The 27,993-nt window shown below is 44.6% G+C and overlaps 1 protein-coding gene across 1 annotated transcript; it reads right to left on the minus strand.

Moving 5' to 3' along the window:
• Positions 1–9: 9 nt before the first annotated feature.
• On the minus strand, positions 10–27,993 carry rrp12 (ribosomal RNA processing 12 homolog). Its single transcript, XM_041866247.1, has 34 exons — positions 27,789–27,993; positions 26,889–27,118; positions 25,049–25,132; positions 24,679–24,755; positions 22,776–22,881; positions 22,573–22,689; positions 22,357–22,495; positions 21,960–22,087; positions 21,776–21,874; positions 21,552–21,643; positions 21,316–21,427; positions 21,140–21,240; positions 19,810–19,924; positions 19,516–19,658; positions 19,248–19,369; positions 19,102–19,166; positions 12,420–12,582; positions 12,015–12,169; positions 11,674–11,741; positions 11,423–11,516; positions 11,084–11,242; positions 10,899–10,979; positions 10,716–10,821; positions 10,504–10,611; positions 10,014–10,171; positions 9,827–9,918; positions 5,249–5,404; positions 4,986–5,158; positions 4,442–4,552; positions 3,992–4,041; positions 1,143–1,221; positions 965–1,032; positions 775–857; positions 10–670 (listed from the first exon to the last, which is right to left on the minus strand). Exons 1-34 carry the CDS (start codon positions 27,925–27,927, stop codon positions 568–570), a joined length of 3,876 nt encoding a protein of 1,291 aa, XP_041722181.1. The 5' UTR covers positions 27,928–27,993; the 3' UTR covers positions 10–567.

Below are 27,993 nucleotides of genomic sequence, written 5' to 3' on the forward strand. Positions count from 1 at the left end.
AGTCTGATGTTGAAACAATAATAGTTTAATACATTCAAACAGTAATCCGAATTGTATTACATGTGCTGCAATATGAATTTTAACCAACTCCTATTGTTCATATTTAACTGCAATCTAGATCACCATCTAGCGGTCAAACAGAGCAATAACAAGCCATTAATTTTCACACTATCAACATTTTTCTTCCATCCTTTAAAGTAGGGTACATAAATACATTTAATAGATGTGTAACCATCTGTAAACATTTGGATTGAGTATGTCACTCGTTATATTTGATAGATTGAACATGCCTATAAAGCTTACATTTCATGTGTAGGCCTGATTGTATCCGGCAAGCAAAAATAATCTACAGATCTATTTGAAGACCTCTTCTCATTCCTTCTCCCACGTTATGTTTCTTGCAGACATTCATGGGCTGCTTGTTCAGGGGGGTATGCCTGAGCAATAAACTGCATAGACTCAGACCCATAGAATTAGCTTTAATGATATTTCTATGCACAGACCCTCTTGGACAACAGGCAGAAGGACACACATTCAACAGTTGGAGAGAACATGCATGTTAACTTTTCAGGCCCTCCGCTTGTTCCTTTGCATCCTCTTCCCAGACTGCGCTCCCTTCTGGGCCCCTCTCACCATGCCCTTAAACTGGCCCTGCATCTTCGCTTTCTTCCTACATACACACACACACACGGTCAACAAAGGGTTAAGCTTCCACCATTACAACTCCTACTACAAGTATTACTATGTTTATTACTAGTTCATTGCTGTTTTTACCTGCGGTTGAGCTGTGCTTTCCTCAGAGGGATGTAGGCATATGGATCAACCTTTCCTTTCCTCTTCACATCTCCTTTACCCTTCTGGAGAAATCACAAAAACACACACTTTAGCCTTGTGAAGATTCAACAAAGAGCTGACCAATAGTCCCAGTTTGAAATCATCCCTTCTGCCTGTGTGCGTGTGTCACCTTGGCCTTGTAGTCTCCCCCCAGGTCTCTGCTCCCACCCAGAGGTCTGTGGATCCCCGAGCCTCCAGCTGAAAGAAAGAAACTCACATGAATACATACACACAAGAGATGACAGACCAGCAACCAGAACACACGGACACCAACTGACAAATAGAGACAGACGTATAGTTAGCTTTACCTTTGTATTTCAGCTGGGGTTCGATCTCCATGTCATCCTCGTAGTGACCATGCTGGAATGTCCTCTTCTTAGTCTTTATCTGAGAGAGAGAGAAAGATGGAAAGAGAGTTCAGAGGTTTCAGAAGTTGTCAGCAGAGGTAGGAAGTAACTCATTTCAAATACTCTTACTGTTAAGAGTAGCTTTTACTTCCAAAGTCAGTAACAGTTCTTCTACTTGAGTGGGATATTTCAGTACTCTTTCCACCCCTGGTGAGTGAGTGAAAGAGGGAGCTTGTAAGTGAGTGTAAGAGTGTAAATGGGTGATGGAGTGAATGTCAGCCAGTTCCATGAAAGAAAAAGTAGGGGTGAATGAGGGATTGAAGGTTGAAGGAATTACAATTGTTTATTTCTGGAGTCTGAAGTATATTGAAGTCTGGCAACATTGTTTATGCACTTTCTTTTGTCTAGTTTATTTTTTTAGCAATACATTGTAATTGCTTACATTTATTTTCAAAATGTTAACACCGGTAGTATATTTTACAAATCCTTTTTATTTAATTTTTTTGCATACAGCTGTGCCTCGTTGCAACTGATAAATAAATGAACTTAGTTCCTACTGTACATTCATTTCCTCTACCTTTAATGCATGGAAAATATCATGTGTAACAACTTTCAGGTAATCTTAGTGAAATTAGCTAATTATCAAGGTCAATCTTTTTATTTTTAATAACCCAATTACTTTTAATGCTTTTTTTTACACCAGTAATTTGACTTTACTTCAGTAAAATTTCATTAAACAGTATTTAGTCAGCCACCAATTGTGCAAGTTCTCCCACTTAAAAGATGAGAGGCCTGTAATTTTCATCATAGGTACACGTCAACTATGACAGACAAAATGAGAAAAAAAATCCAGAAAATCACATTGTAGGATTTTTAATGAATTTATTTGCAAATTATGGTGGAAAATAAGTATTTGGTCAATAACAAAAGTTTCTCAATACTTTGTTATATACCCTTTGTTGGCAATGACACAGGTCAAACGTTTTCTGTAAGTCTTCACAAGGTTTTCACACACTGTTGCTGGTATTTTGGCCCATTCCTCCATGCAGATCTCCTCTAGAGCAGTGATGTTTTGGGGCTGTCGCTGGGCAACACGGACTTTCAACTCCCTCCAAATATTTTCTATGGGGTTGAGATCTGGAGACTGGCTAGGCCACTCCAGGACCTTGAAATGCTTCTTACGGCGGTGTGTTTGGGATCATTGTCATGCTGAAAGACCCAGCCATGTTTCATCTTCAATGCCCTTGCTGATGGAAGGAGGTTTTCACTCAAAATCTCACGATACATGGCCCCATTCTTTCCTTTACACGGATCAGTCGTCCTGGTCCCTTTGCAGAAAAACAGCCCCAAAGCATGATGTTTCCACCCCCATGCTTCACAGTATGGTGTTCTTTGGATGCAACTCAGCATTCTTTGTCCTCCAAACACGACGAGTTGAGTTTTTACCAAAAAGTTATATTTTGGTTTCATCTGACCATATGACATTCTCCCAATCCTCTTCTGGATCATCCAAATGCACTCTAGCAAACTTCAGACGAGCCTGGACATGTACTGGCTTAAGCAGGGGGACACGTCTGGCACTGCAGGATTTGAGTCCCTGGCGGCGTAGTGTGTTACTGATGGTAGGCTTTGTTACTTTGGTCCCAGCTCTCTGCAGGTCATTCACTAGGTCCCCCCCGTGTGGTTCTGGGATTTTTGCTCACTGTTCTTGTGATCATTTTGACCCCACGGGGTGAGATCTTGCGTGGAGCCCCAGATCGAGGGGAGATTATCAGTGGTCTTGTATGTCTTCCATTTTCTAATAATTGCTCCCACAGTTGATTTCTTCAAACCAAGCTGCTTACCTATTGCAGATTCAGTCTTCCCAGCCTGGTGCAGGTCTACAATTTTGTTTCTGGTGTCCTTTGACAGCTCTTTGGTCTTGGCCATAGTGGAGTTTGGAGTGTGACTGTTTGAGGTTATGGACAGGTGTCTTTTATACTGATAACAAGTTCAAACAGGTGCCATTAATACAGGTAACGAGTGGAGGACAGAGGAGCCTCTTAAAGAAGAAGTTGCAGGTCTGTGAGAGCCAGAAATCTTGCTTGTTTGTAGGTGACCAAATACTTATTTTCCACCATAATTTGCAAATAAATTCATTACAAATCCTACAATGTGATTTTCTGGATTTTTTCTCTCTCAATTTGTCTGTCATAGTTGACGTGTACCTATGATGAAAATTACAGGCCTCTCTCATCTTTTTAAGTGGGAGAACTTGCACAATTGGTGGCTGACTAAATACTTTTTCTCCACTGTATGTAGGATATTTCAGTACTCTTCCCACCCTTGTGTCAGTAACCTCAGCAGGCAACTTTTTACGCAATGATATTCATTTTGTGGCGAATCCTAAATGTATTCTAATTTTATCCTAACTTACTGATGTCAATGGGAGACTTGGGCTGCGTTTACACAGGCAGCCCAATTCTGATCTTTTGCCCAATTAGTAGCAAAAGAACAATTAAGTGGCAAAAGATCAGAATTATGCTGCCTGTGTAAATGCAGCCCAAGTGAAAATGTGACTTGAGTGGAAGTTAGGATTGGCGCATTTAACAGGTTGGGGTGTAATGAAACGGGTTGTAATCCCTCCAATGACGGCAGTTTCACGAGTGTTTGTGCATATTGTCCCGATGCTACAGCATGAAAGGAACTTTCTGCGGACTATTCAGGACATGAGGAAGTAGTGTACCACGCCTAGGAAAGGAAGTCGCCACAGTCAGCACAGATCCCATGGTAACGTGGAAAATCAGTAGGCAACGCTGATGGATACTCACACTCTTGACTCCAGCCTCCTCCAGAATGTCTTTCATCTCTCCCTCATCATCTGTAGGGGAAGAAAGAGACATACTGCTTTAATATCAATCAAATAAAATGTTGTTTTATTGATTCATGTATTTATAAAGCCGCTGATGTATTTATAAAGCCCTTTTCACATCATCATTTGTGCTTTACAGTAACCCAACCTGGACCCCAAAGGGCAAGCAGAAGCAGGAGACTCACTTCCGATCAGTGGTTATGATAGATTATTACTAGATGTAGAGATGGAGTAATGTGGGTGAAAGGCAAAATAATAATTTCCATTCCCACAAAATGGATGATAAAGTATTCCTTTTCTTTTAATTAGTTGTAGAGATGGAATAAATGTGGTTGAAGGGAAGTTCAGTTAACTTCTCTCTCCTCCCATAACGAAGAGTGAGTTTTGGTGTCTGTGCGTGTCCTACTACCTTTAGTCTTGTCTCCCTCGTCATCGTCCTCTCTGATGATGAGTCTTCCGTCTGACGTGACCTTGAAGCCGTGCTGAACTTTTGCCCTCTTCTTCATGTCTGGGTTGGTGGCTGAAACACAAAAACTCCCAGGTCAATACATACACTCTCCAAAAAAAACAATCACCTTGCCCACCAAAAACCATGGGTCATGTTCATTAGGCACCAAAAGGAAGAAAACTGACTGAAACTGGGAGAGATTACCTTGAATTGTCCAATAAGAATTTCTCATTTTCATTTTCAAATCGCAGAATGTTTAAAACATTTTCCGTTGCATGCCCTAATAAACAATCTAGGTATCAATCTAGATCAACATTAGTCGTATTTCATTCCAGACAATCCGTTCACTTCCCTTTGCTGATCGGAGACAACTGGATGGATGTAAGCAATCGTTCTAGACATTTCATATTGATCTGAATGACCACCGAAGGGAAGGGATAAAGCTCCCTGGAATGAAACAGCCGTAGTTTCAACAACACAAAGTTGAGAGTGAAGGCTCCACTACCCAAGACCCTCTGGGAGACAGTGGGATCCAGGAAGTTGAGTGGTTCGTCTCCCTGTCCCTCCTTCAGCCAGGCCCGCCCCTTCTGCTTTGTGGGCTTCTTCTGGTTCTTAGCGCCCTTAGGCCTTTCGTCATCTGACATGTCAGAGTCTGACTCGGCCAAGATCTCCTCAATACTAAGGGAGGGAAACAGAAAGGATGAGAGAAAGTCACAAATCTAATGGTGAGATGTGTATTATGTCAACAGTAGTGCAGCGTGTGTATACCTCTCTCCCCTGGCTTTAGGCTTTTCATCCCCGCTGTCTGAGTCGTCATGGTCTTCGTCAGCCAGTCTTGATCTCTTGGTTCTGGCCTCAGCCTTACGGATGTTCACCAATACCTTATGATGCTCCGCAGGCAGCTTGCTTTTCACCAACTCAAACCTACACACAGGGACACAATGTACATTACCCTAAACGTACATATCGTCATGGATTTCACTTGCTTTTTTTAACTTGAATGTTTTATCATGTACAGGTAGCTGCCAAAATAATAGAAACACTTGAGTAAATGAGGGAATACAAAGTACACTGAACAAAAATAAAACGCAACATGCAACAATTATACTGAGTTACAGTTCATATAAGGAAATCGGTCAATAGAAATACATTCATTAGGCCCTAATCAATGTATTTCACATGACTAGGAATACAGATATGCATCTGTTGGTCAGATACCTTTTTAAAAAAGGTAGCGGCATGGATCAGAAAACCAGTCAGTATCTGGTGTGACCACCATCTGCCTCATGCAGCGCGACATCTCCTTCACATAGAGTTGATCAGGCTGTTGATTGTGGCCTGTGAATTGTTGTCCCACTCCTCTTCAATGGCTGTGCGAAGTTACTGGATATTGGCGGGAACTGGAACACGCTGTCATACACGTCGATCCAGAGCATCCCAAACATGCTCAATGGGTGATATGTCTAGTGAGTATGCAAGCCATGGATGAAATTTGATATTTTCAGCTTCCAGGAATTGTGTACAGATTCTTGCGACATGGAACCGTGCATTATCATGCTGAAACACGATGAGGCAGATGAATGGCACAACAATGGCCCGTCACATTCAAATTGCCATAGATCAAATGCAATTGTGTTCATTGTCCGTAGCTTATGCTTGCCCATTTCATAACCCCACCGCCACCATGGGGCACTCTGTTCACAACATTGACATCAGCAAACCACTCGCCCACACGATGCAATCTGCCCGGTACAGTTGAAACCGGGATTTCCCAAAGTCGGATACGACGCCGAACTGCAGTCAGGTCAAGACCCTGGTGAGGACGACGAGCACGTAGATGAGCTTCCCTGAGACGGTTTCTGAAAGTTTGTGCAGAAATTATTTGGTTGTGCAAACCCACAGTTTCATCAGCTGCCCGGGTGGCTGGTCTCAGACGATCCCGCAAGTGAAGAAGCCGGATGTGGAGGTCCTAGGCTGGCGTGGTTACATGTGGTCTACGGTTGTGAGGCTGGTTGGACGTACTGCCAAATTCTCTAAAACGACGTTGGAGGCACCTTATGGTAGAGAAATTCAAATTCAATTATCTGGCAACAGCTCTGGTGGGCATTCCTGCAGTCAGCATGCCAATTGCACGCTCCCTCAAAACTTCAGACACCTGTGGCGTTGTGTGACAAAACAGCACATTTTAGAGTGGCCTTTTATTGTCCCCAGCACAAGGTGCACCTGTGTAATGATCATGCTGTTTAAATCAGCTTCATGCTATGCCACACCTGTCAAATTGATGGATTATCTTAGCAAAAGAGAAACGCTCACTAACAGGGATATAAACAAATGTGCACAAAATTTGAGAGAAATAAGCCTTTTGTACGTATGGAACATTTCTGGGATCTTTTATTTCAGCTCATGAAACATGGAGCCAACACTTTACATGTAGCGTTTATATTTTTGTTCAGTGTATATTGAAAGCAGGTGTGGTTCCTGAGTTAAGCCCCATCAGTCTACACCCTTGGTTCGCGATATCTAGGTAACATATGGAATTGTTTTAAGATGGTCATACCATGGATCATTTAGCCAGTTGATTAGGAATTTTAGAACCCCTGTAGGTATAAAAAATATATATAAAAACGTGATTTAAAAATAATATTTGGCCTTTACTGCTATAGCCCATAGAAACGCATTGAATAACATTCATAAATGGCAAATAAATTATAAGGAATACGATTTTGAAGTGTCTGTTTTATTGTATTTTTTGGACCCATATTTAGTCACTTTGGTTATGGCATCTCTTACACCTTATTTCACTTGTGCCATTTTTACAGTGCAGTACTGGGTTACCTTACAACGACTCCCCTGAAGCGTGTGGGTCTTAGAGCAAAACAAGAGAGCGCTAGCTCAGGTTTTGCAGATGATTTCGTGACGATTTTCTTGTCAAGATCCTCTCGTGTAGAAAACACCGCTTTCACAAGCTCCATGGAATAGGCGCAAGCGTTATATCGGCGGAAAGACGGTACATTTCTAGCTTAAAACACTCAGGGAGCTAGTCAACATGACGTGATGCGCTAGCGCGTCAATCGACTCTAGCAATTAACATCCCATCATGCTTAGGGTCAGTATTTTGCCTACCATGGCTATGCCCCCATAGGATGACAATGCCCCAATCCACAGGGCACGAGTGGTCACAATGGTTTGATGAGCATGAAAACCATATGCCATGTAGTATTGCACGGTATACTGAAACTTCTTTACTTTTTCAATACTGAAAATGTTCGGTACTAGAATTTGTTACTTCCGGTACTTCTGTCAAATGTGTCTCACGGATCAAGTCTGTATCGGTGCAGCAGATGTCCCCCTTACAGCACGAGGTGCGCACCGTACCTGCTCCACTTACTCATTGCTAGCCTGTACTGGGAGTCTGGGATGCATCATGTTAGCTCTCCACTCATGCTGCACAGAAGTTAACACACTTGAATAATGCGACACGGCATGTAGAAATGTTGAAACTGTTATTTACTGTTAGCAAAACAATGCCTTTACAATACAAGATGATACTGACAGCTTCCAGCTTTGTAGGCTAACTTTCCTTGCTAGCTTACAGCTGAAGCTAACATCAATTCACTCTCCTAGTACTTTGTGAAACACAACGCAAAATATGCTAATTTCAAAGCTGATTGCCACAAAAACTTTATTCATTCATTTTTAAAAAATCGGTCTCTCTCACGTCTCTCCCAAAGATTATCTACTGCCTCAGCAAAATGACTGTGTGTGTGTGTGTGTGTGTGTGAGAGAGAGTAGGTCTCAGATGGGTCGCCACCCACTTGCCTTGGGAATGATGTAATTATTAGGGGTGTGCCAAGTACTCGGACAAAACGAGTATCGTAACGGATATGGAACATTTTCCGAATACGATTATGACCCGAGTATGTTTTGTAATTTTGTGATCCGAAAAAAGTAATCCGCATCTCTTTCACTCAGCGTGAAGCGATGTGTGCTCTAAACAAGTATTGGCTAGTTCTTCTGTCTGTAAAGGAATGGGCGGGGTATCGGTTGAGCCTGCTGCAACGATTGGATTAGAACAAGCCGCTCTGCTCTCATTTCCCCAGACAGACATACGCGCTGCTGTTTCACTCAGTCACTCGTCTCAGGGCACACATCTCCCCTTCTCCAAATCTCGTGTATGAATCAGAATCCGTAGCTAGTCATTGTTGTTCAACCTAGTTATTTCCTGTCGATTTTGCTGAGGTCATATGGTTGTTTTTGTCTGTCTACTTGGCATTGTTTAGAGGCCTACTTTGTCTGTCGTTATAATTATTCAATTGCTGACGACCCAAGGCCATGCTTGCTTGCTATTATTATTTATTCTCGCCCAGGCATGTTTACCGAGCGACAGATCATTAGAAAATAAAATGACAAATGTAGATAGTTTATTTTGATTGTACATATGTTGTGGCATAAGTCTCGGGAGAGAAAAGTTTTCCTCCTCTCGAAAGTGACGCAATATATGGGGCAAACGAATTAGCCTACCTCCAACTAAATCTGTCTGGAATAAATGCAGCCATGCATTAGGCTATTTATTAGCCTATTGCGTTGATAATTGAATAGGACTATTCAAATAAACGATTACAATTATGTTATTTAGTTAAGATTGATAAAAACAGTCACATTTATTGTATAATTGATTCATTAATGCATACATGGCTGTCTCTGAAAAAAATGTTGACGTAAAACATTTCAAAAGTAATGATATTGACCTCAAAAGATGTCCAACGATTGAACAGAGCCGCAGCTGAGTTTATCTGTCTGGATCAAGTGCCATTCTTTAACTTTGGCTAATATGCCTTTTTTGCCGTGGTATCGTTTTGGTATCGAGAATCGTGATACTAAACCTGGTATCAAAGTCAAAATTCTGGTAACTTGACAACACTAATGCTATGCCGTCTCAGTCACCAGATATCAACCCAATTGAACACTTATGGGAGATCCTGGAGCGGCGCCTGAGACAGCGGTTTCCATCAACAAAAATATAAAATTTCTCGTGAAAGAATGGTGTTGCATCCCTCCAATCGAGTTCCAGACACTTGTAGAATCTATACCAAGGTGCACTGAAGCTGTTCTGGCTCGTGGTGGCCCAACGCCCTATTAAGACACTATGTTGGCATTTCCTTTATTTTGGCAGTTACCTGTATGTATAATATCCATGTATTTCACTGTCCATTACCGCCATGTGGGTATTAATATAAACAGCTACAGCACGCCACTATTCAACTCAGATCCACATAAGGCTAATCATCTAACAAGCAAACTCCGGAGTGAAAAGTGTCTGAAGTCAAATATGTAGCCTAAACTTACCCAAACTTCCTGATGAACTTGGTGAAAATGTTTTTCAGCTTCGTCCTGAAGTGTCTTCTAACGTCATCCTTGATGTTCCCAACACCCTCCATCTGAGAGAGACATACAATCGTGTTCACGCAAAGTTTTGAAAACCAACTTCAGCGTAAGCAGAGACCCAACATAAACCGCACGCACACAACCCTACCATCACTGTGGCGTGTCCAGCCAGCGTCTTGGGGTCCATGACGAAGAGGATGACCTTGATGAAGCTGAGCGCTGCTTTGACAATCTCCCTGGTCCGAGACGTCAGCAGCAGACACACGTTGTGTAGGAGGTGCTCCATCGATCCCATGTCTATAGAGTCTGACACGCACACAAACAAACAAACGTTGTAACAGCTGCTCCGGCGATGGAATCAGCTAGAGCAGGGGTGTCAAACTCATTCCACGGAGGGCTGAGTGTCTGCGGTTTTTGCTCCTCCCATGTACTAGATTGATCAATTAAGGTCAATGATTAGTTAGGAAGTCCCCTCATCTGGTTGTCTACGTCTTAATTGGATACAAATTGAAAGGAAAGAACAAATACCCGCAGACACTCGGCCCTCTATGAAACGAGTTTGACACCCCTGAACTAGAGGGGAGATAAACACACACCTTAAACAGTTTGCGAGTGTAAGGGCAATAGAGTTGGTTTACCTTTGTACTCAAAGACCAGTCTGGTGAGAGCCAGGACTGTACACGTGATCATCGTGACAGAGCCGGTCAGCCCCACGTACACCAACAGTAGGTACTGCTCCAAGGCTTCTACAGAGAGACAGGGACAGAAGGATAGGGAGTAACTCTCCATGATAGTAAGAATCTAGAGGATATGCAAGCCTAACCAAAGCCTCTGGTCGAGTAATCCTTACCTTTGGCATCTCCACAGAACCGGATAAAGGCGTTTCCTATCTCCACCAGTAGAGTGTAGGCATTCTTTCGAGCTCCTACTGACACCTCTTTAGTACATATGATCACCTAGGAGAGAGTTATAGAACAGTGTAAGTGTGCGAGTGCTAACGTGAGTACGTGTACGAGTGTGCGCGTGCGTATACCTCTGGTAGCAGGGCAGTGATGAAGTCTCTGTGTTCTTCACTCAGCTGCTTCACAATGTGGATCAGACACTTTAGTCTGGGCTGAGAGAGGAAAAGGGAAAGAAAGCGGGAGAGTTAGACAAAATGAAGCTGGTTGAGCTATCCTTGCACTCAGTAAGGTCGAGGAACGCACACACACGTCTTACCCTCTTGGCTGGAGAGGACGCATTCTTTAGTGTCCCCAGCAGAACGTGTTTGAGCGTCTCTAGGTGAGAGAGAACGAAAGATCTACACTCCTCCCTCTCTCCACCGCACATCTCCTCCAACACGCGGTACGCCTTCTTCTGCATGTGTGGCTCCTTATTCTACACACAAAATCAGAAAGGGAAAGATGTATGAGCTGTGAGAAAATTGTTATGCAACTCCTGGTAATCTAAACAATATATTATGCACTTTTAAAAGTGATGTGTTTAGTATTTAGAACAATATGGCTGGTTTTGAAAACATCTCCACATCTTTGCGCAGTCAAAATGTCGTGTCCTTACCTCCAGGTATGGCCGAATCAGCTCAAAGGTCTGACTCATGGTGACCTCATCTACACAGGGTGCCATGGCAACCATCAGGTCCATGACCGACAACCTGGGGGGGGACACAGATGTAAGATTCTGAAACTTTTTGCAATGTTGATAGGAATTTGTCTTGGCATTGTACAGTAATGTAATTGGCAATTCAATTGTAATACAGAAATGTAATCATGTAATTCACACCAAACACAACTAACTAAGCACATTCCTACCGTATGAACTCAGTGCTGTCTGGGCTGCTGAGTCTTTCTGTAGCTTTTGACAGGAAGGTACACACCATCTGAGAGATATACAACATTACACCACCAGGGGGAGACGAAACACAGTTCTGTTAGGCATTTTTGTTGAGGCATGGTGTGTGTAAATGAATGAGCATGAAAGAGGCTCTCTCAATTAGTATTTCCTACATTCCTTGCATCTTCTCTACTCGCCTTCTCAAAACTCAGGGGAGGAGAAGTCAGAGGAGAGGAATTGTGGATCTTGTCCTCCATTGCGTTTTGGGAAGGAGGTGAGGAAAGCAGAAAAATAATTGTTAAGGAGCCAGAATGTGTACCTGTGGGTCTGTGACAGTCAGGTAGACTTTAATGGTGTCTAGGACAGCCATCCTGTAGGGGGCAATGTCTCCAGGAGCAGGCTGCTGACTGAACACGTTGAACAGGATAGGCAGGAAGTTCTTAGCAAAACGCCCCACCTCCACCTTCTCCTCTTCTACAGGGGGCAACATAGCAGAGGAGGGTTTAGTGTTTAGTGACTGACCTACATAGCCTGTGTGTGTGTGTGTGTGTGTGTAATAGAGGAGGTTCTGTGAACCATCAACACGTGATGGGCAACTTGAAGAGCTAATGCCTAGGCTTTAAGTCCAGTGGACTAATGCGGTTTTGAGGCATGCAGATAACCTTGGTTCAATACCTGGTTAGTTCATGCATGTGCAAGTGTGTGCATGTTTGTGTGTGTGTACCGGTGTTACAGCTTTTGGTGATGAGTGTGCGTATGGCCTGGCAGATGGTCAGTCGTAGGTCGGGCCGTTCGTTGATGGCCATGCCCAGTGCCCTTGCTACGCCTTTAAATGACACCAGCAGGTCCAAGGGACCCACACAGAACCCTGGCAGCATGGTCCAGATCTGACGAGAGCAGAAACACACAACACCAGTGAGTACGGTCCAGAAATGGAAACACTATCACAGAACACACAATATCACAATAATAATAATAGTGAATAATTATCATGGTGCAGATGTGACAGGGATGCACACACACACCTCAGTATTAGAACACCGAAGGCCATACAAATTGTATTAAATGTTTGTTTTTGTTTTGTGAGGTGAGCGAATAAAATACAACTTTCTAGTCAAAATCTAGCAACCTAATCAAGAGATTTGAGCCTAAGAGCCTTGGGGCGGCAGGTAGCTTAGTGGTTAAGAGCGTTGTGCCAGTAACCGAAAGGTCACTGGTTCTAATCCCCGAGCCGACTAGGTGAAAAATCTGTCGATGTGCCCTTGAGCAAGGCACTTAACCCTAATTGCTCCTGTAAGTCGCTCTGGATAAGAGCGTCTGCTAAATGACTAAAATGTAAATGTAAGAGGCATAGTTCAGCCATAATCTGAGAAAGTTCTGTATCACTGAAAAATGAGGGGCATCTGTTAAACATGTCATTAAATGTGTATGGCCAAAGTAGGAATAGTACAGCTATGACAGGAAGTACACAATAGATTTGACAGGGATGCAAGGAGAGAGACAACACCTGAGTCTGGTATATATGTAAGGGATAAACACGGACACTCTGTACATTATCTGGAAATAATGGACGATGCGGAGCGGAGTCCCAGATAATTTATAGAGCGGAGCCGTTTATCCCACGGTTGCCAAAGAAAACAATACTAAAGCACAAATTTACCAGTCGAGATGACATGTTTTCATCGATATTTTTAGTTTGGTAAGTAAATTCATACCATTTCATCTAAACCTGGTTGTTCATTCCATCGGTTAGGTCGGCCGGCCTCAGTCGGGAGAGGTTGTGTTTTTCTCTAGCTCTCTAGCTGGAGGTAAGCAGGAGGTAAGCTTCTCATTTGGTGTTGAGTAAAGCTTAACCATGTATTAGATCGTAGGTTGGTAGTTAGTTGTAGTTAGGTATTGTATTTATTATAGGTTAGTATTGTTGTTATTGTAGGTTTCCGTAGGTAATTGTAGGTTAGTATCGAAGCACGAGGCTAGCTAGCTAGCAGGTAGCTACTGGTAACGATTAGCAACGATTAGCAACGGTGGAGAGCTTCTCATATGGTGTTGAGTAAAGCTTAACCATGTATTAGATCGTAGGTTGGTAGTTAGTTGTAGTTAGGTATTGTATTTATCATAGGTTAGTATTGTTGTTATTGTAGGTTTCCGTAGGTAATTGTAGGTTAGTATCGAAGCACGAGGCTAGCTAGCTAGCGGGTAGCTACTGGTAACGATTAGCAACGATTAGCAACGGTGGAGAGCTTCTCATATGGTGTTGAGTAAAGCTTAACCATATATTAGATCGTAGGTTGGTAGTTAGTTGTAGTTAGGTATTGTATTTATTATAGGTTAGTATTGTTGTTATTGTAGGTTTCCGTAGGTAATTGTAGGTTAGTATCGAAGCACGAGGCTAGCTAGCTAGCGGGTAGCTACTGGTAACGATTAGCTGTTTCCAATGTTAAATGTGCTGCTAGCCAACGTTTAATTTTTGCTGCGTTATGCGTTATGAAAGGAACTAGACACGGACATGAATTATCTGTTTAGTGTGCTAACACACTCTTGGCAGTTTGTTGTAACCAAGTATTGGTGCTAAATTGTGTGTTAATGGATGCTAGCTTGCTAGTTAGCTACGGCGTCATAGCTAGGTATCGTGGGTAGTTACTGTGTCTTGGCAGTGTCTTCCGCCGTGCCGGCTGTAGCACGAAGCGAGCTAACTAGCCGTTTTTTCGAACAGAGTCAGAGTCAACACAGTAGCCATTGTGTGCCGGGTGTAGCACGAAGCTAGCTAGCTAGCCGTTCTTCAAACAAAGTCAACACAGTGGCCATTGCTAGCTACCCAACACGACCAGCGAACTGTACGGTAGTAGCTAATTACAATATACTTGTCCTAGCTAGCCAACGTTGAATCATTGCTGCGTCATGAAAGGAACTTGACACAGACACGAATGATCTGTTTAGTGTGTTATCACACTATTGGTGGTTTGCTGTGACCAAGTGTTTGTGCTAAACTGTGTGTTACTGGATGCTAGCATGCTAGTTAGCTAGTTAACACACTATTGGTGGTTTGTTGTGACCAAGTATTGGTGCTTAACTGTGTGTTAAACTGTGTGTTATTGGATGCTAGCATGCTAGTCAGCTATGGTGTCATAGTTAGCTAGCTGAATAAAGTGGGTTGAGTCTATTCCTTTAAACATTGAACAACTGTGGTTCACAACAATTTCTGATTTCTAAAGGTGGAAGTTGGGAGAGTTTTTGTTCGGGTGGTTCAGTGAAACAATTTTAGTTTCTGAGGTAGAAGTTTTTGGTGAGGGAGGCCCCCCTCTCTCCTCTCCCAGATGCTTAGCTCATTTCATTCCGATCTCCTCTGCATTTTTGTAGCCATTTGCTACAGCCTGTCAACTATGCCTCTGCCTATCCCTGTTCTCTCCTCTCTGCACAGGCTACACAAACAACGCACCACACCCGCGCGGCTGCTGCCTCTCTAACCTGGTGGTCCCTGCACGCACCCCTCACCTGGAGTTCCAGGTCGCAGGCAGCCTCTGGAACTGCCGTTCTGCTGCCAACAAAGCTGACTTCATCCCAGCCTATGCCAACCTCCAGTCCCTCGACTTCCTGGCGCTGACGGAAACATGGATCACCACTGAAAACACGGCTACTCCTACTGCTCTCTCCTCGTCTGACCATGTGTTCTCGCATACCCCGAGAGCATCTGGTCAGAGGGGTGGTGGTACAGGAATCCTCATCTCTCCCAAGTGGACATTCTCAATTTTTCCCCTAACCCATCTGTCTATCTCCTCATTTGAATTCCATGCTGTCACAGTCACTAGCCCATTTAAGCTTAATATCCTTGTCATCTATCGCCCTCCAGGTTCCCTTGGAGAGTTCATCAACGAGCTTGACGCCTTGATAAGTTCCTTTCCTGAGGATGGCTCACCCCTCACAGTTTTGGGGGATTTCAACCTCCCTATGTCCACATATGACTCATTTCTCTCTGCCTCCTTCTTTCCACTCCTCTCCTCTTTTGACCTCACCCTCTCACCGTCCCCCCCTACTCACAAGGCAGGCAATACGCTTGACCTCATCTTCACTAGATGCTGCTCCTCTACTAATCTCACTGCAACTCCCCTCCAAGTCTCCGACCACTACTTTGTTTCCTTTTCTCTCTCGCTCTCCTCCCACACTACTCACTCTGCCCCTACACAGATGGTAATGCGCCGCCGCAACCTTCGCTCTCTCTCTCCCACTACTCTCTCCTCTTCCATCCTATCATCTCTTCCCTCTGCTCAATCCTTCTCCCTCCAATCTCCTGATTCTGCCTCCTCAACCCTCCTCTCCTCCCTTTCTGCATCCTTTGACTCTCTGTGTCCCCTATCCTCCCGGCCGGCTCGGTCCTCCCCTCCTGCTCCGTGGCTTGATGACTCACTGCGAGCTCACAGAACAGAGCTCCGGGCAGCGGAGCGGAAATGGAAGAAAACTAAACTCCCTACCGACCTGGCATCTTTTCACTCCCTCCTCTCTACATTTTCTTCATCTGTTTCTGCTGCTAAGGCCACCTTCTACCACTCTAAATTCCAAGCATCTGCCTCTAACCCTAGGAAGCTCTTTGCCACATTTTCCTCCCTCCTGAATCCCCCCCTCCTCTCTCTCTGTGGATGACTTCGTCAACCACTTTGAAAAGAAGGTTGACGACATCCGATCCTCGTTTGTTAAGTCTAATGACACTGCTGGTCCTGCTCACACTGCCCTACCCTATGCTTTGACTTCTTTCTCCCCCCTCTCTCCAGATAAAATCCTGCGACTTGTGACTGCAGGCCGCCCAACAACCTGCCCGCTTGACCCCATCCCCTCCTCCCTTCTCCAGACCATCTCCGGTGACCTTCTCCCCTACCTCACCTCGCTGATCAACTCATCCTTGACCGCCGGCCATGTCCCTTCCGTCTTCAAGAGAGCGAGAGTTGCTCCCCTTCTCAAAAAACCAACACTCGACCCCACTGATGTCAACAACTACAGACCAGTATCCCTTCTCTCTTTTCTTTCCAAAACTATTGAGCGTGCCGTCTTTAGCCAACTCTCTTGCTATCTCTCTCAGAATGACCTTCTTGATCCAAACCAATCAGGTTTCAGGACTGGTCATTCAACTGAGACTGCTCTCCTCTGTGTCACGGAGACTCTCCGCACTGCTAAAGCTAACTCTCTCTCCTCTGCTCTTGTCCTTCTAGACCTGTCTGCTGCCTTTGATACTGTGAACCATCAGATCCTCCTCTCCACCCTCTCCGAGCTGGGCATCTCCGGCGCGGCTCACTCCTGGATTGCGTCCTACCTGACCGGTCGCTCCTACCAAGTGGCGTGGCGAGAAGCTGTCTCCGCACCACGTGCTCTCACCACTGGTGTCCCCCAAGGCTCAGTTCTAGGCCCTCTCCTTTTCTCCCTATACACCAAGTCACTTGGCTCTGTCATATCCTCACATGGTCTCTCCTATCATTGCTACGCTGACGATACACAACTAATCTTCTCCTTTCCCCCTTCTGATAACCAGGTGGCGAATCGCATCTCTGCATGTCTGGCAGACATATCAGTATGGATGACGGATCACCACCTCAAGCTGAACCCTGGCAAGACGGAGCTGCTCTTCCTCCCGGGGAAGGACTGCCCGTTCCATGATCTCGCCATCACGGTTGACAACTCCGCTGTGTCCTCCTCCCAGAGTGCGAAGAGCCTAGGCGTGACCCTGGACAACACCCTGTCGTTCTCCGCCAACATCAAGGCGGTGACCCGCTCCTGCAGGTTCATGCTCTACAACATTCGGAGAGTACGACCCTGCCTTACACAGGAAGCGGCACAGGTCCTAATCCAGGCACTTGTCATCTCCCGTCTGGACTACTGCAACTCGCTGTTGGCTGGCCTCCCTGCCTGTGCCATTAAACCCCTACAACTCATCCAGAATGCCGCAGCCCGTCTGGTGTTCAACCTTCCCAAGTTCTCTCACGTCACCCCCCTCCTCCGCACACTCCACTGGCTTCCAGTTGAAGCTCGCATCCGCTACAAGACCATGGTGCTTGCCTATGGAGCAGTGAGGGGAACGGCACCTCTGTACCTTCAGGCTTTGATCAGTCCCTACACCCAAACGAGGGCATTGCGCTCATCCACCTCTGGCCTGCTGGCTCCCTTCCTCTGCGGAAGCATAGTTCCCGCTCAGCCCAGTCAAAACTGTTCGCTGCTCTGGCACCCCAATGGTGGAACAAGCTCCCTCACGACGCCAGGACAGCGGAGTCACTCACCACCTTCCGGAGACATTTGAAACCCCACCTCTTTAAGGAATACCTGGGATAGGATAAAGGAATCCTTCTACCCCCCCAATTGTAAAGTGGTTATCCCACTGGCTATAGGGTGAACGCACCAATTTGTGAGTCGCTCTGGCTAAGAGCGTCTGCTAAATGACGTTAATGTGCCCTTGAGCAAGGCACTTAACCCTAATTGCTCCTGTAAGTCGCTCTGGATAAGAGCGTCTGCTAAATGACTAAAATGTAAATGTAAAATGTTGCTAGAGAAGCGGACTGGTCGTTTGTTATTTTGGTAAGGTTGCTAGAGACGTGCACCAGTAGTTCATTCTATTTGTTCGATTGCTATGCAAACGGGAAACATTTTTATCCATTGCCTTCTAGCTAGCCAACTACGGCTAACGCAGTCACGTCAAACAGTGACGCTAGATTAACAGCATTTGCTTAAGCGGTTTTCTAGTGACATTTATTTGGATACATCCATAACAAGTAGCCTATGCCGACGATGCACGATTCCGCCTGGCACAGAAAAAGTAGCTGTCTCGTCAGGAGTCAGGACACTGTTCATTACAGTACATCGCATTGCAAATCAAACACTGGGCTAGAAGCTAGCAAAATTGTTTGTTGCTAGCAAATCTACCAATATGACAACCAAATTCAACAATACCAGTTACTGAAAACAGCTGGTCAAACGAAAAATTTTTTGGAGTATAATAGCACGAGCATCACTTGCATCATGACTGCTCCATAGTAAAAGAGAGACCGGAGAAATTAATGTTCAAAGCTCACTACCTTAAGTCATCAGATGCTGTAAAAAATAAGTCTCTAAAAACAAATCAATGCTTTTTCGTTGTTGGACCTGCGTTTCCAATGTATCCATTTTCAGTTCGTGTAGTTGTTGGATTAGCTTTCTGTAACTTTGTAGCAAGTAAGGTCTGCATGGTGGAGTGATTTAGAACAGTAAAAATGTGCCTATTGTTGGAACTACTTCAGAGATGTCCAATATCTTTTCCAACATCTGGTATTAATGCCCACTCTAGAATCCCTTTCTAGCCAATCAGAATCGAGTATTCAACAACGCTGTGGTATAAATGACAGATATAAGACGAAACGCCCTCACAGTATGGAGACCTAATCTAGGATTCTTACCTGCAGCTGGAGAGTCTTGTAGACTTTTGCCTCCAGTTTCTGTCCAGCCTTCTCCAGGTCCTCAGCTACAACACACAGACAGGCACAGAAATGAGCGATACATTGTTTACGCTTACACCCATTCACACACACTAACCATTATTTACCTCTCTGTCGGAGCGTGGCAGCGAGCGGCAGGAGATATGCTGTGTAGTAAGCCAGGTGCGTGTTCTTAACGTGATCACGTATGACGGGGATCAACCAACTACGAGGGAACTCCAGATTGTCTCTGCCAACACACAATCACACAATTATTAAACTGGTCAACTCTGAAAACACACAATCCAAATGAACAAAACAATACAATCCACTAAAGTAATAAACAGCTGTAACTTAGTAACAAACAGTAATAACGGTAGCTAGTAGCAGACGTACTCCAGTCCAGTGATGTTGAGTGGTACAGCGGTCAGCAGTACTTCAGGTCCCATGCTCTCTACAGCACCACCTACTGCCAGGTCCAGCTCACCACAGAATGGGAACCGAGGGGTGGAGCGCAGGTCCGCTAGAGACTGGAGAGACTGGGAGAAACACAAAAGTTCAAATGATTGTCCAGTTCCAACTTCCATAACAAGTGGTAAGTATATGGGCATGACAAAGCCACTTTGTGTGTATGTTAACTTGGTCCTGTCGGGGAGTGTGTTACCTTGGCCATGACGGGGTGTGTGTTACCTTGGTCATGACGGGGTGTGTGTGTTTCCCTGCTGCTCTGTAGAAGCAGCCCAGCACCTGCAGAACGAACGGCCAGGAGGCGTGGAAGCGATACGACAGACCCTCCTCCACGATACTACAATACACAGAGAGGCAGCTTAAAACTGGATATCAAACAAATATGTATATCTATATATAAACTCCTAATTATGCCTTGACCCCTGTGTGAGTCAGTGAGTGAGAGAGATATCGAATTTGTTTTAGCGCGATGTTCCAAATGCCTGTATCGCAAGAATCAAGGTTGTTGTTTTTGTCTTGTCTCCTTCGGTGTACCTTCCCACTAGCAGACACCGAGCCCCTCCCCCTGCCACTTACAACAAAGAGACGAAAGATCATTTCTTCCTCTCTGACAAGCAGTTTCCACTCGCTATTTGCATTTGAGGTCTGGTCCGACATAAAATCGGTCACATGGACACCGAAACACATTGAGACATGATTTTACTGTAATAGAGGAAAACTTGACCTCTGTAACAATACCCTTTTTATGTATCAACTCCCAAAATGTAGAACTGAGCAGAGTCTACTAAGACGGGAGTATCAATGAACATGATTGCGGAAAATTAATCCTCAATTTCTGTCGCGCACGCGGTAGTCTGTGTTTTATAAATGTGCATCAAAATATGTATTTGTATAAGGAATTGGCAACTTATCCAGGTAGGCCATTTGATTTCAACATCTAAACAAAGTGAACAGGATATGTTGTTCAAACAGTTGGAGACAGACGAGGGTGTATTTCATAGCTGCTCAACTGTTCTACCTTGTTAGCAAGCAAATAGATCCAAGTTGGCTAGACTTTAAATATAAAGATTAGATGGCTACTCACTGGGCTTGTCCTTGAGAGATTGTTTGTGAGACTTGTGTTAATTTTCTATAACGCCTGCTACCAGAAGTTGGTCATTATTAGCAGATCTGTATGGTTATAGTTACACTTGTAACAAAAATGTTATTTTCATAGACAGACTTGAAAGCCAGATCAGTGACTATTGCAACAAAAATAAAACAGGTTAAACTATTTTGATATAATAATTACATTATTAGTGGGTCTTATGGTTGAAGTCTTATATTTAGCCTAGGTATAACTTTACAAGCCCTGAATTCATTAGATTATTCCCAAAATACCTTTAGTTGTGTAACAAAGCGCATTTAGCCACAAAAAAAAGAGATACCGTCGCCCATAAATTAGTAAAAAATTATTGAGAAATGATTTTTAGGCCATATCACCCAGCCCTACTGAGCGAGCGCGAGAGAGAGCAAGCGCACTATCCCTAGGTGAGTGTGTGTGTGTTCTCACCGGAACATCTTGCAGACGTAGGAAGGGTTTCCAGAGGAAGCGGTGGGGCTGACAGGGCCGATCTCCTCCATGCGAGGAGCCACACACTCCGACAGCAGAGTCTACAGCATACACGCACAGTTAGGGCCACTTAACAGGGTAGGTGTAAAGAAAGTGGTGAGCTTGAAGTGTGTTACCTTGAGTGTATTGGTGGCAGCAGAGACGACCTGTGTGTGAGGTGACAGGAGGCAGGACATGGCCGTGGAGAAGAGACGAGGGAGATGCCCCAGACTTAGAGACGACTGAACACTGAAGAGAGAGAGAGAGAGGTGAGAGCGTGAACATTCAGTTAATTAAAAATAAGAATTCGTCTTTACTGCTGCAGGGGTAGTGTACTCTGGTGTAGTGTACACTCCTGGGTGCAGTACGCTACCTGGCCAGGTGAACGTGGGCTTTCTCCATGACAGCCAGCCAGGCTAGTAGAGGCTGCAAGTCATTCTCACTGGGCAGGTAGTCATACAGGGCCTGAACAGAGAGAGAACATAATACTGTTAACCCATGAAACCCTTTTCAGCACAGGTTTACAGTGTAATGGGGGTATGAATATGTGGTGGTGTTTTTGGACCCCAGGCTGTGACTTTAGCTTTGTGACCTTACCGTGATAATCTGAGCGTTGAGTTCAGCAGACAGGGTAGCAGGGTTGGGTTTCCCACTGAACAGCTTATGGAAGACCTGCATGGCACATGCTGTCACCAACTAGAGAGAGAGAAAGCGGGGAGAGGTCAATTTGGGAAGGTGTGTGTGTGTGTGTGTGTGTGTGTGTGTGTGTGTGTGTTCTCACCACGTGGCTGAGGGTCATCACCCTGAGCAGAGTCTCACAGCAGGACTTGACGGCATTGAGAGGGAAGGTGACCATGAGGTCCTTCAGGAGGCCCAGGACGTGCAGGGTGGTGGTGTCCTCCTTACTGCCTGAATAAAAAAAACAAATACAGAGAAGCTTAATTCAAGGGTAATGTAGGGGAGATTTGAGTCCTCTAGCTTGGTTTCAGACCTTCTTAAAGACAGTGTTGCAGTAGCATAATCACAAGCTGCAAGCCCTGTCAGTCAAAGCTTTGAGAGTACGGAGTTAAAACAACAGACCTCATAACAAATACAAATGATAGACGTAAATCGTTGCCTCTATGCGTTCAAATAAAAACACGGACCAAAAAAATTATTTAAAAGGTTGGGGGTTGTACCTCCTGCCTGTTCGATCTCTTTGATGCAGAACTTGGCGGCTGTTGCAGCAGCCGGGTGGTGGGTCGGGGCGTTGTCTGTAAACAGTAAGTCACCGCCTCTCAGGATGGAACAAACACCATGCTGCGCTGCTTTACGGATCTGAAGTGGAGAGTGTAAACTATTTAGTACCACATTTTTGTGAATATAAAGTACTGTGTGTGCGTCCGTGTGCATACCTTGGGCTTGCTGTGGACAGTGAAGCTGAGCAGACCGTGGTATGTCTGCAGAGTAGACGGGTAACTCCACACTGTAACATCCTGCTTCCTCAAAAGAGTGGAGAGGCACGACAGGATCTGGAGAAAGAAAACAGACATGTTGAAAACTTTATTTGAATCCATGTTAAAAAAAAGGTACCCGCCGGCCGGACACACACACTCACCCATCTGAGTGCGGAGGCGGATTCTGAGCTGGCCAGGGTGGACATGACGTCCATCAGAGCTTTGGCCGTGTCGGAGAACTTAGACATCAACACTGGTGCTGGAACGCTGAGGGACACAACATACACATTCAAATCACTTATCAAATGCTTCAACAAATAGACCAAAGTCAGAAGGCAGGTTTCCATTGACCCAGGTTTATTTGACAAAAGCAATGTTGCAAAAAATATCATTGCGACACATGTAATGGAAACGGCAGATAGGAGACATTTTCTAAAGATCGACAACATTTTATCCGTTCGACGGGTGGATTTTTATTTTGTCTAACTTTATTGCGTCAAATTATGGAAACTGTGTTTTTCTAATAAATGATTGCCGAATACTTTTGAAGGTACGCAGTGATGTCATTACTTAACTATAAGCTGCAATTTTAATAAATACATTCTATAAAAATGTCTCTGTCCAGGACAGGGATTGTCCTGACTTTCAATGCCTGAATTGCTTCGCCTTGCTTGGTTGGCAAGTTTCATCATCCAATTATTTCAGAACTACAGGAGTGCAAGTTTCACCATGGCACAGAGCGTGACAATACGCTGGCACCTGAGAATTATTAGAATATGGCAAATATTAGTCAATTATTGCATTCTATCCATGCTGGCTTTCGTGGGCTACCTGAGACAAGAAACAGATAGGTGGTAGGGCATTCAGGCTGTCGCCAATTTGTTAATGCGCAATTTGTCTAAATGGCTAATGGAAACACTTCAACCACTACATTGATTTTAATTTTTTTCCCCCCTTTTCTCCCCAATTTTTTCGATCGTCTCATCGCTGCAATTCCCCAATGGGCACGGGAGAGGCGAAGGTGGAGTCATGCGTCCTCCGAAACATGACGCGCCCCTTACCCTAGGAATGAACCCGGGTCTGTAGTAACGCCTCTAGCACTGCAATGCCTTAGACCTCTGCGCCACTCAGGGAGGCCCCAACAACTACATTTTTTTATCGACACAACACGCAACAACTTCAACGATTTTACTGAGTTATAGTTCATATAAGGAAATCAGTCAATTGAAATAAATTCATTAGGTCCTAATCTATGGGTGGGCCATCGAGGGCATAGGCCCACCCACTGGGGAGCCAGGCCCAGCCAAACAGAATTAGTATTTCCCCACAAAAGGGCTTCATTACAGACAGAAATACTCCTCAGTTCCATCAGCTGTCCGGGTGGCTGGTCTCAGACGATCCCGCAGGTGAAGAAGCCGAATGTGGAGGTCCTGGGCTGGCGTGGTTACACGAGGTCTGCGATTGTGAGGCCGGTGGACATACTGCCAAATTCTCTAAAACAACGTTGGAGGCGGCTTATGGTAGAGAAATGAACATTGAATTCTCTGGCAACAGCTCTGGTGGACATTCCTGCAGTCGGCATGCCAATTGCACACTCCCTCAAAACTTCAGACATCTGTGGCATTGTGTTGTGTGACAAAAGTGCACATTTTAGAGTGAGTGGCCTTTTATTGTGCCCAGCACAAGGTGCACCTGTGTAATGATCATGCTGTTTAATCAGCTTCTTGATATGCCACACCTGTCAGTTGGATGGATTATCTTGGCAAAGGAGAAATGCTCACTAACAGGGATGTAAACAAATTTGTGCACAACATTTTAGAGAAATAAGCTTCTTTTTTTTTGCATATGGAACATTTCTGGGATGTTTTATTTCAGCTCATGAAACATTGGACCAACACTTTATATTTTTGTTTAGTAAAAATGAAAACACACCCTAGCAGGCAATTGTCGCATCTATTTTCTAAATGTCGACAAAAAAAGAAAAATCACTGGACAAGTTAAAAGAAACATAGCTAGTGACCACAGTTAGCATGGGTGAGAACTGTGATAAACTGTGGGACTAACCGTTTCATAACCAGGTTGAGGAGGTAGGCTACAGCAGCCAGAGACTCCCCTGAATCCACTGCCTCCAGGGTGGTCATCTGAAACCAGAGAGAGAGAGACAGACACACACACACGTTTAGTGAAACAGTCTGAAAACATCCAACTATTTTTCTCCTGGTTAGCCCAGAGTATTGTCCACTGTATGTATGAATTCTGATAGACTTCAATGCAGGGGCAGAAAGCAACATAGGTTAACATTCATCTTACTATGCCTCCAGTTCTTACGCACTTGCAAGCATCCAATGCAATTGCACCTTTGTAGAAGGGTCATTCCTCTAGTAATATTGAAAATATGATAGACAGGCATAAGCAGTAATTAGGCCCTACTCACCAGAGCTGCAAAGTACTCTGTTTCAGTCTCCTTCCCTCCCTGAGATCGAATCACATCAGTCACCGCAGCCAGCACCGCACAAATCTATGGGACGTGACAGATACGAATAGTGGATATCTTTGGCAAGTTACTGGTTTAGACCCCATGCAGCTGAGAGGTTAACATAACATGAATACTATAATACAACAGTCATACACAGTTGATGTTAGCTTACGTTATAACATACAGCGCATTCGGAAAGTATTCAGACCCCTTGACTTTTTCCACATTGTTACGTTACAGCCTTTTCTAAAATTTGTTAAATTATTTTTTCCCTCATCAATCTACACACAATACCCCATCATGACAAAGTGAAAACTAGTTTAGAAATGTTTGCAAATGTATTAAAAACATTAACACCTTATTTACATAAGTATTCAGACCCTTTGCTACGAGTAAAGAAATTGAGCTCAGGTGCATCCTGTTTCCATTGATCATCCTTGAGATGTTTCTACAACTTGATTGGAGTCCACCTGTGGTAAATTAATTGATTGGACATGATTTGGAAAGGCACACACCTGTCTATATAAAGGTCCCACAGTTGACAGTGCATGTCAGAGCAAAAACCAAGCCATGAGGTCGAAGGAATTGTCCGTAGAGCTCCGAGACAGGATTGTGTCGAGGCACAGATCTGGGGAAGGGTACCAAAACATTTCTGCAGCATTGAAGGTCCCCAAGAACATAGTGGCCTCCATCATTCTTAAATGGAAGAAGTTTAGAACCACCAAGACTCTTCCTAGAGCTGGCCGCCCGGCCAAACTGAGCAATCGGGGGAGAAGGGCCTTGGTCAGGGAGGTGACCAAGAACCTGATGGTCACTGACAGAGCTCCAGAGTTCCTCTGTGGAGATGGGAGAAACTTCCAGAAGGACAACCATCTCTGCAGCATTCCACCAATCAGGCCTTTATGATAGAGTGGCCAGACGGAAGCCACTCCTCAGTAAAAGGCACATGACAGCCCACTTGGAGTTTGCCAAAAGGCACCTAAAGGACTCCCAGACTATGAGAAACAAGATTCTCTGGTCTGATGAAACCAAGATTGAACTCTTTGGACTGAATGCCAAGCGGAAACCTGGCACCATTACTACGGTGAAGCATGGTGGTGGCAGCATCATGCTGTGGGGATGTTTTTCAGCGGCAGGGAATGGGAGACTAGTCAGGATCGAGGAAAAGATGAACGGAGCAAAGTACAGAGAGATCCTTGATGAAAACCTGCTCCAGAGTGCTCAGGACCTCTGAATGGGGTGAAGGTTAATCTTCCAACAGGACAACGACCCTAAGCACACAGCCAAGACAACGCAGGAGTGTCTTCGGGACAAGTCTCAATGTCCCTGAGTGGCCCAGCCAGAGCCCGGACTTGAACCCGATCGAACATCTCTTGAGAGGCCTGAAAATAGCTGTCCAGTGACGCTTCCCATCCAACCTGACAGAGCTTGAGGGGATCTTCAGAGAAGAATGGGAGAAAGTCCCCAAATACAGGTGTGCCAAGCTTGTAGTGTCACACCCAATAAGACTTGATGCTGTAATGGCTGCCAAAGGTGATTCAAGAAAGTACTGAGTAAAGGGTCTGAATACTTATGTAAATGAAATTTCTGTTTATTATTTGAAATACATTTGTCATTATGGGGTAGTGTGTAGATTGATGCGGGGGGAAAAAACAAATTAATCATTTTTAGAATAAGGCTGTGGCGAAACAAAATGTGGAAAAAGTCAAGGGGTCTGAATACTTTCCCGAATGCACTGTACGTACACTGTCGTTACCAGTTCACTTGGAGAAGTGTACAGTCCCCGCGAGTTACATACCTCTTTATGGGAAGCTGAGTTGGACTCCCAGAAGCGCTGCACCTTTCTGAAGGTGAGGTTTGAGCAGTCTGACAACCCGCTGAGGAAGGTCCCTGCGCTCCTATCAGAAAGGGCATGCTCTGCTGTCTCCTCCATACAGGCATCTCCCTGGCCAACCGCACCCCTCTCCAGGGTTCCTGCCTGCAGCTCGTTGTGCAGTTTGAGCGCATCTACTGTCAGGTCACTCTTCTCTGGAGAGCGCAGAGAAGATATCAGTATCTAAGGGTCATGTACTACTGACTGACATTCGGTAATCTTAGTGGATGATGGTTGAAAAATTGGTAATGCAATGAAATTCAAAAAAATTGTAGATTTAGACCACGGTTTCTTAAACTATGCGTCGGGACCCAAAGTGGGCCCTGGGCATGTGAGGTGGGAATGAGTTATGAGAATACATCTATAATCACTCACAATGTATTCTTAATTTGGTCACGGGAGGGATGTACAATAAATTGTTGTTTTGGGATCGAATGTTTACAAATATTTTATGAAATAGTCTATTGTACAAACAAAACTTCCTAGGTCACGATTCCCCAACCATCAAACAGTCCAAAGCCCGTAGTATAGGATTGTGTAAATTAGAACAACTGTGGTTGGCACTAGGCTAGTTGGAGCTAGCATGTGGCTCATATATGTCAGCATAGCTAGTTAGTTGTATTAACACCGCAAAGAGAAGGAAATCAAACGACATTGACAAGTTTCCAGAAAGTTAGCAACGTTACAAAAGTTGAAAACAGTAGCTAGCCTTTCTTTGTTTAGAAAATGTGTACTGCAGACAGCTTGCTAACTTCGCTGGCTGGCTGACTTTTCCACGTGTGACTTTCCATCTCGTCTCAGGCCGAACACGCTGCAAATACTTACCGGAGGGGCGGCTGAAGAAACGGCTTCTGGCAGCCTGTCTGAATCGGCTCGTCTGGGGGTTCGAGTCGCTGCTGTGTCCTTTTTTCCATCGCTTCAGTTTCGATGCGGCCCCAGATTTTAATTTTCCAGATTTCACCATATTTTCAGATAATACAAATCACGCTGGCTCAGCCAAACATCTGTCGCAAATGGCTATGTCGCTCTC

Source organism: Coregonus clupeaformis, chromosome 37 (genome assembly GCF_020615455.1).
Source record: "Coregonus clupeaformis isolate EN_2021a chromosome 37, ASM2061545v1, whole genome shotgun sequence".
NCBI lineage: Eukaryota > Metazoa > Chordata > Actinopteri > Salmoniformes > Salmonidae > Coregonus > Coregonus clupeaformis.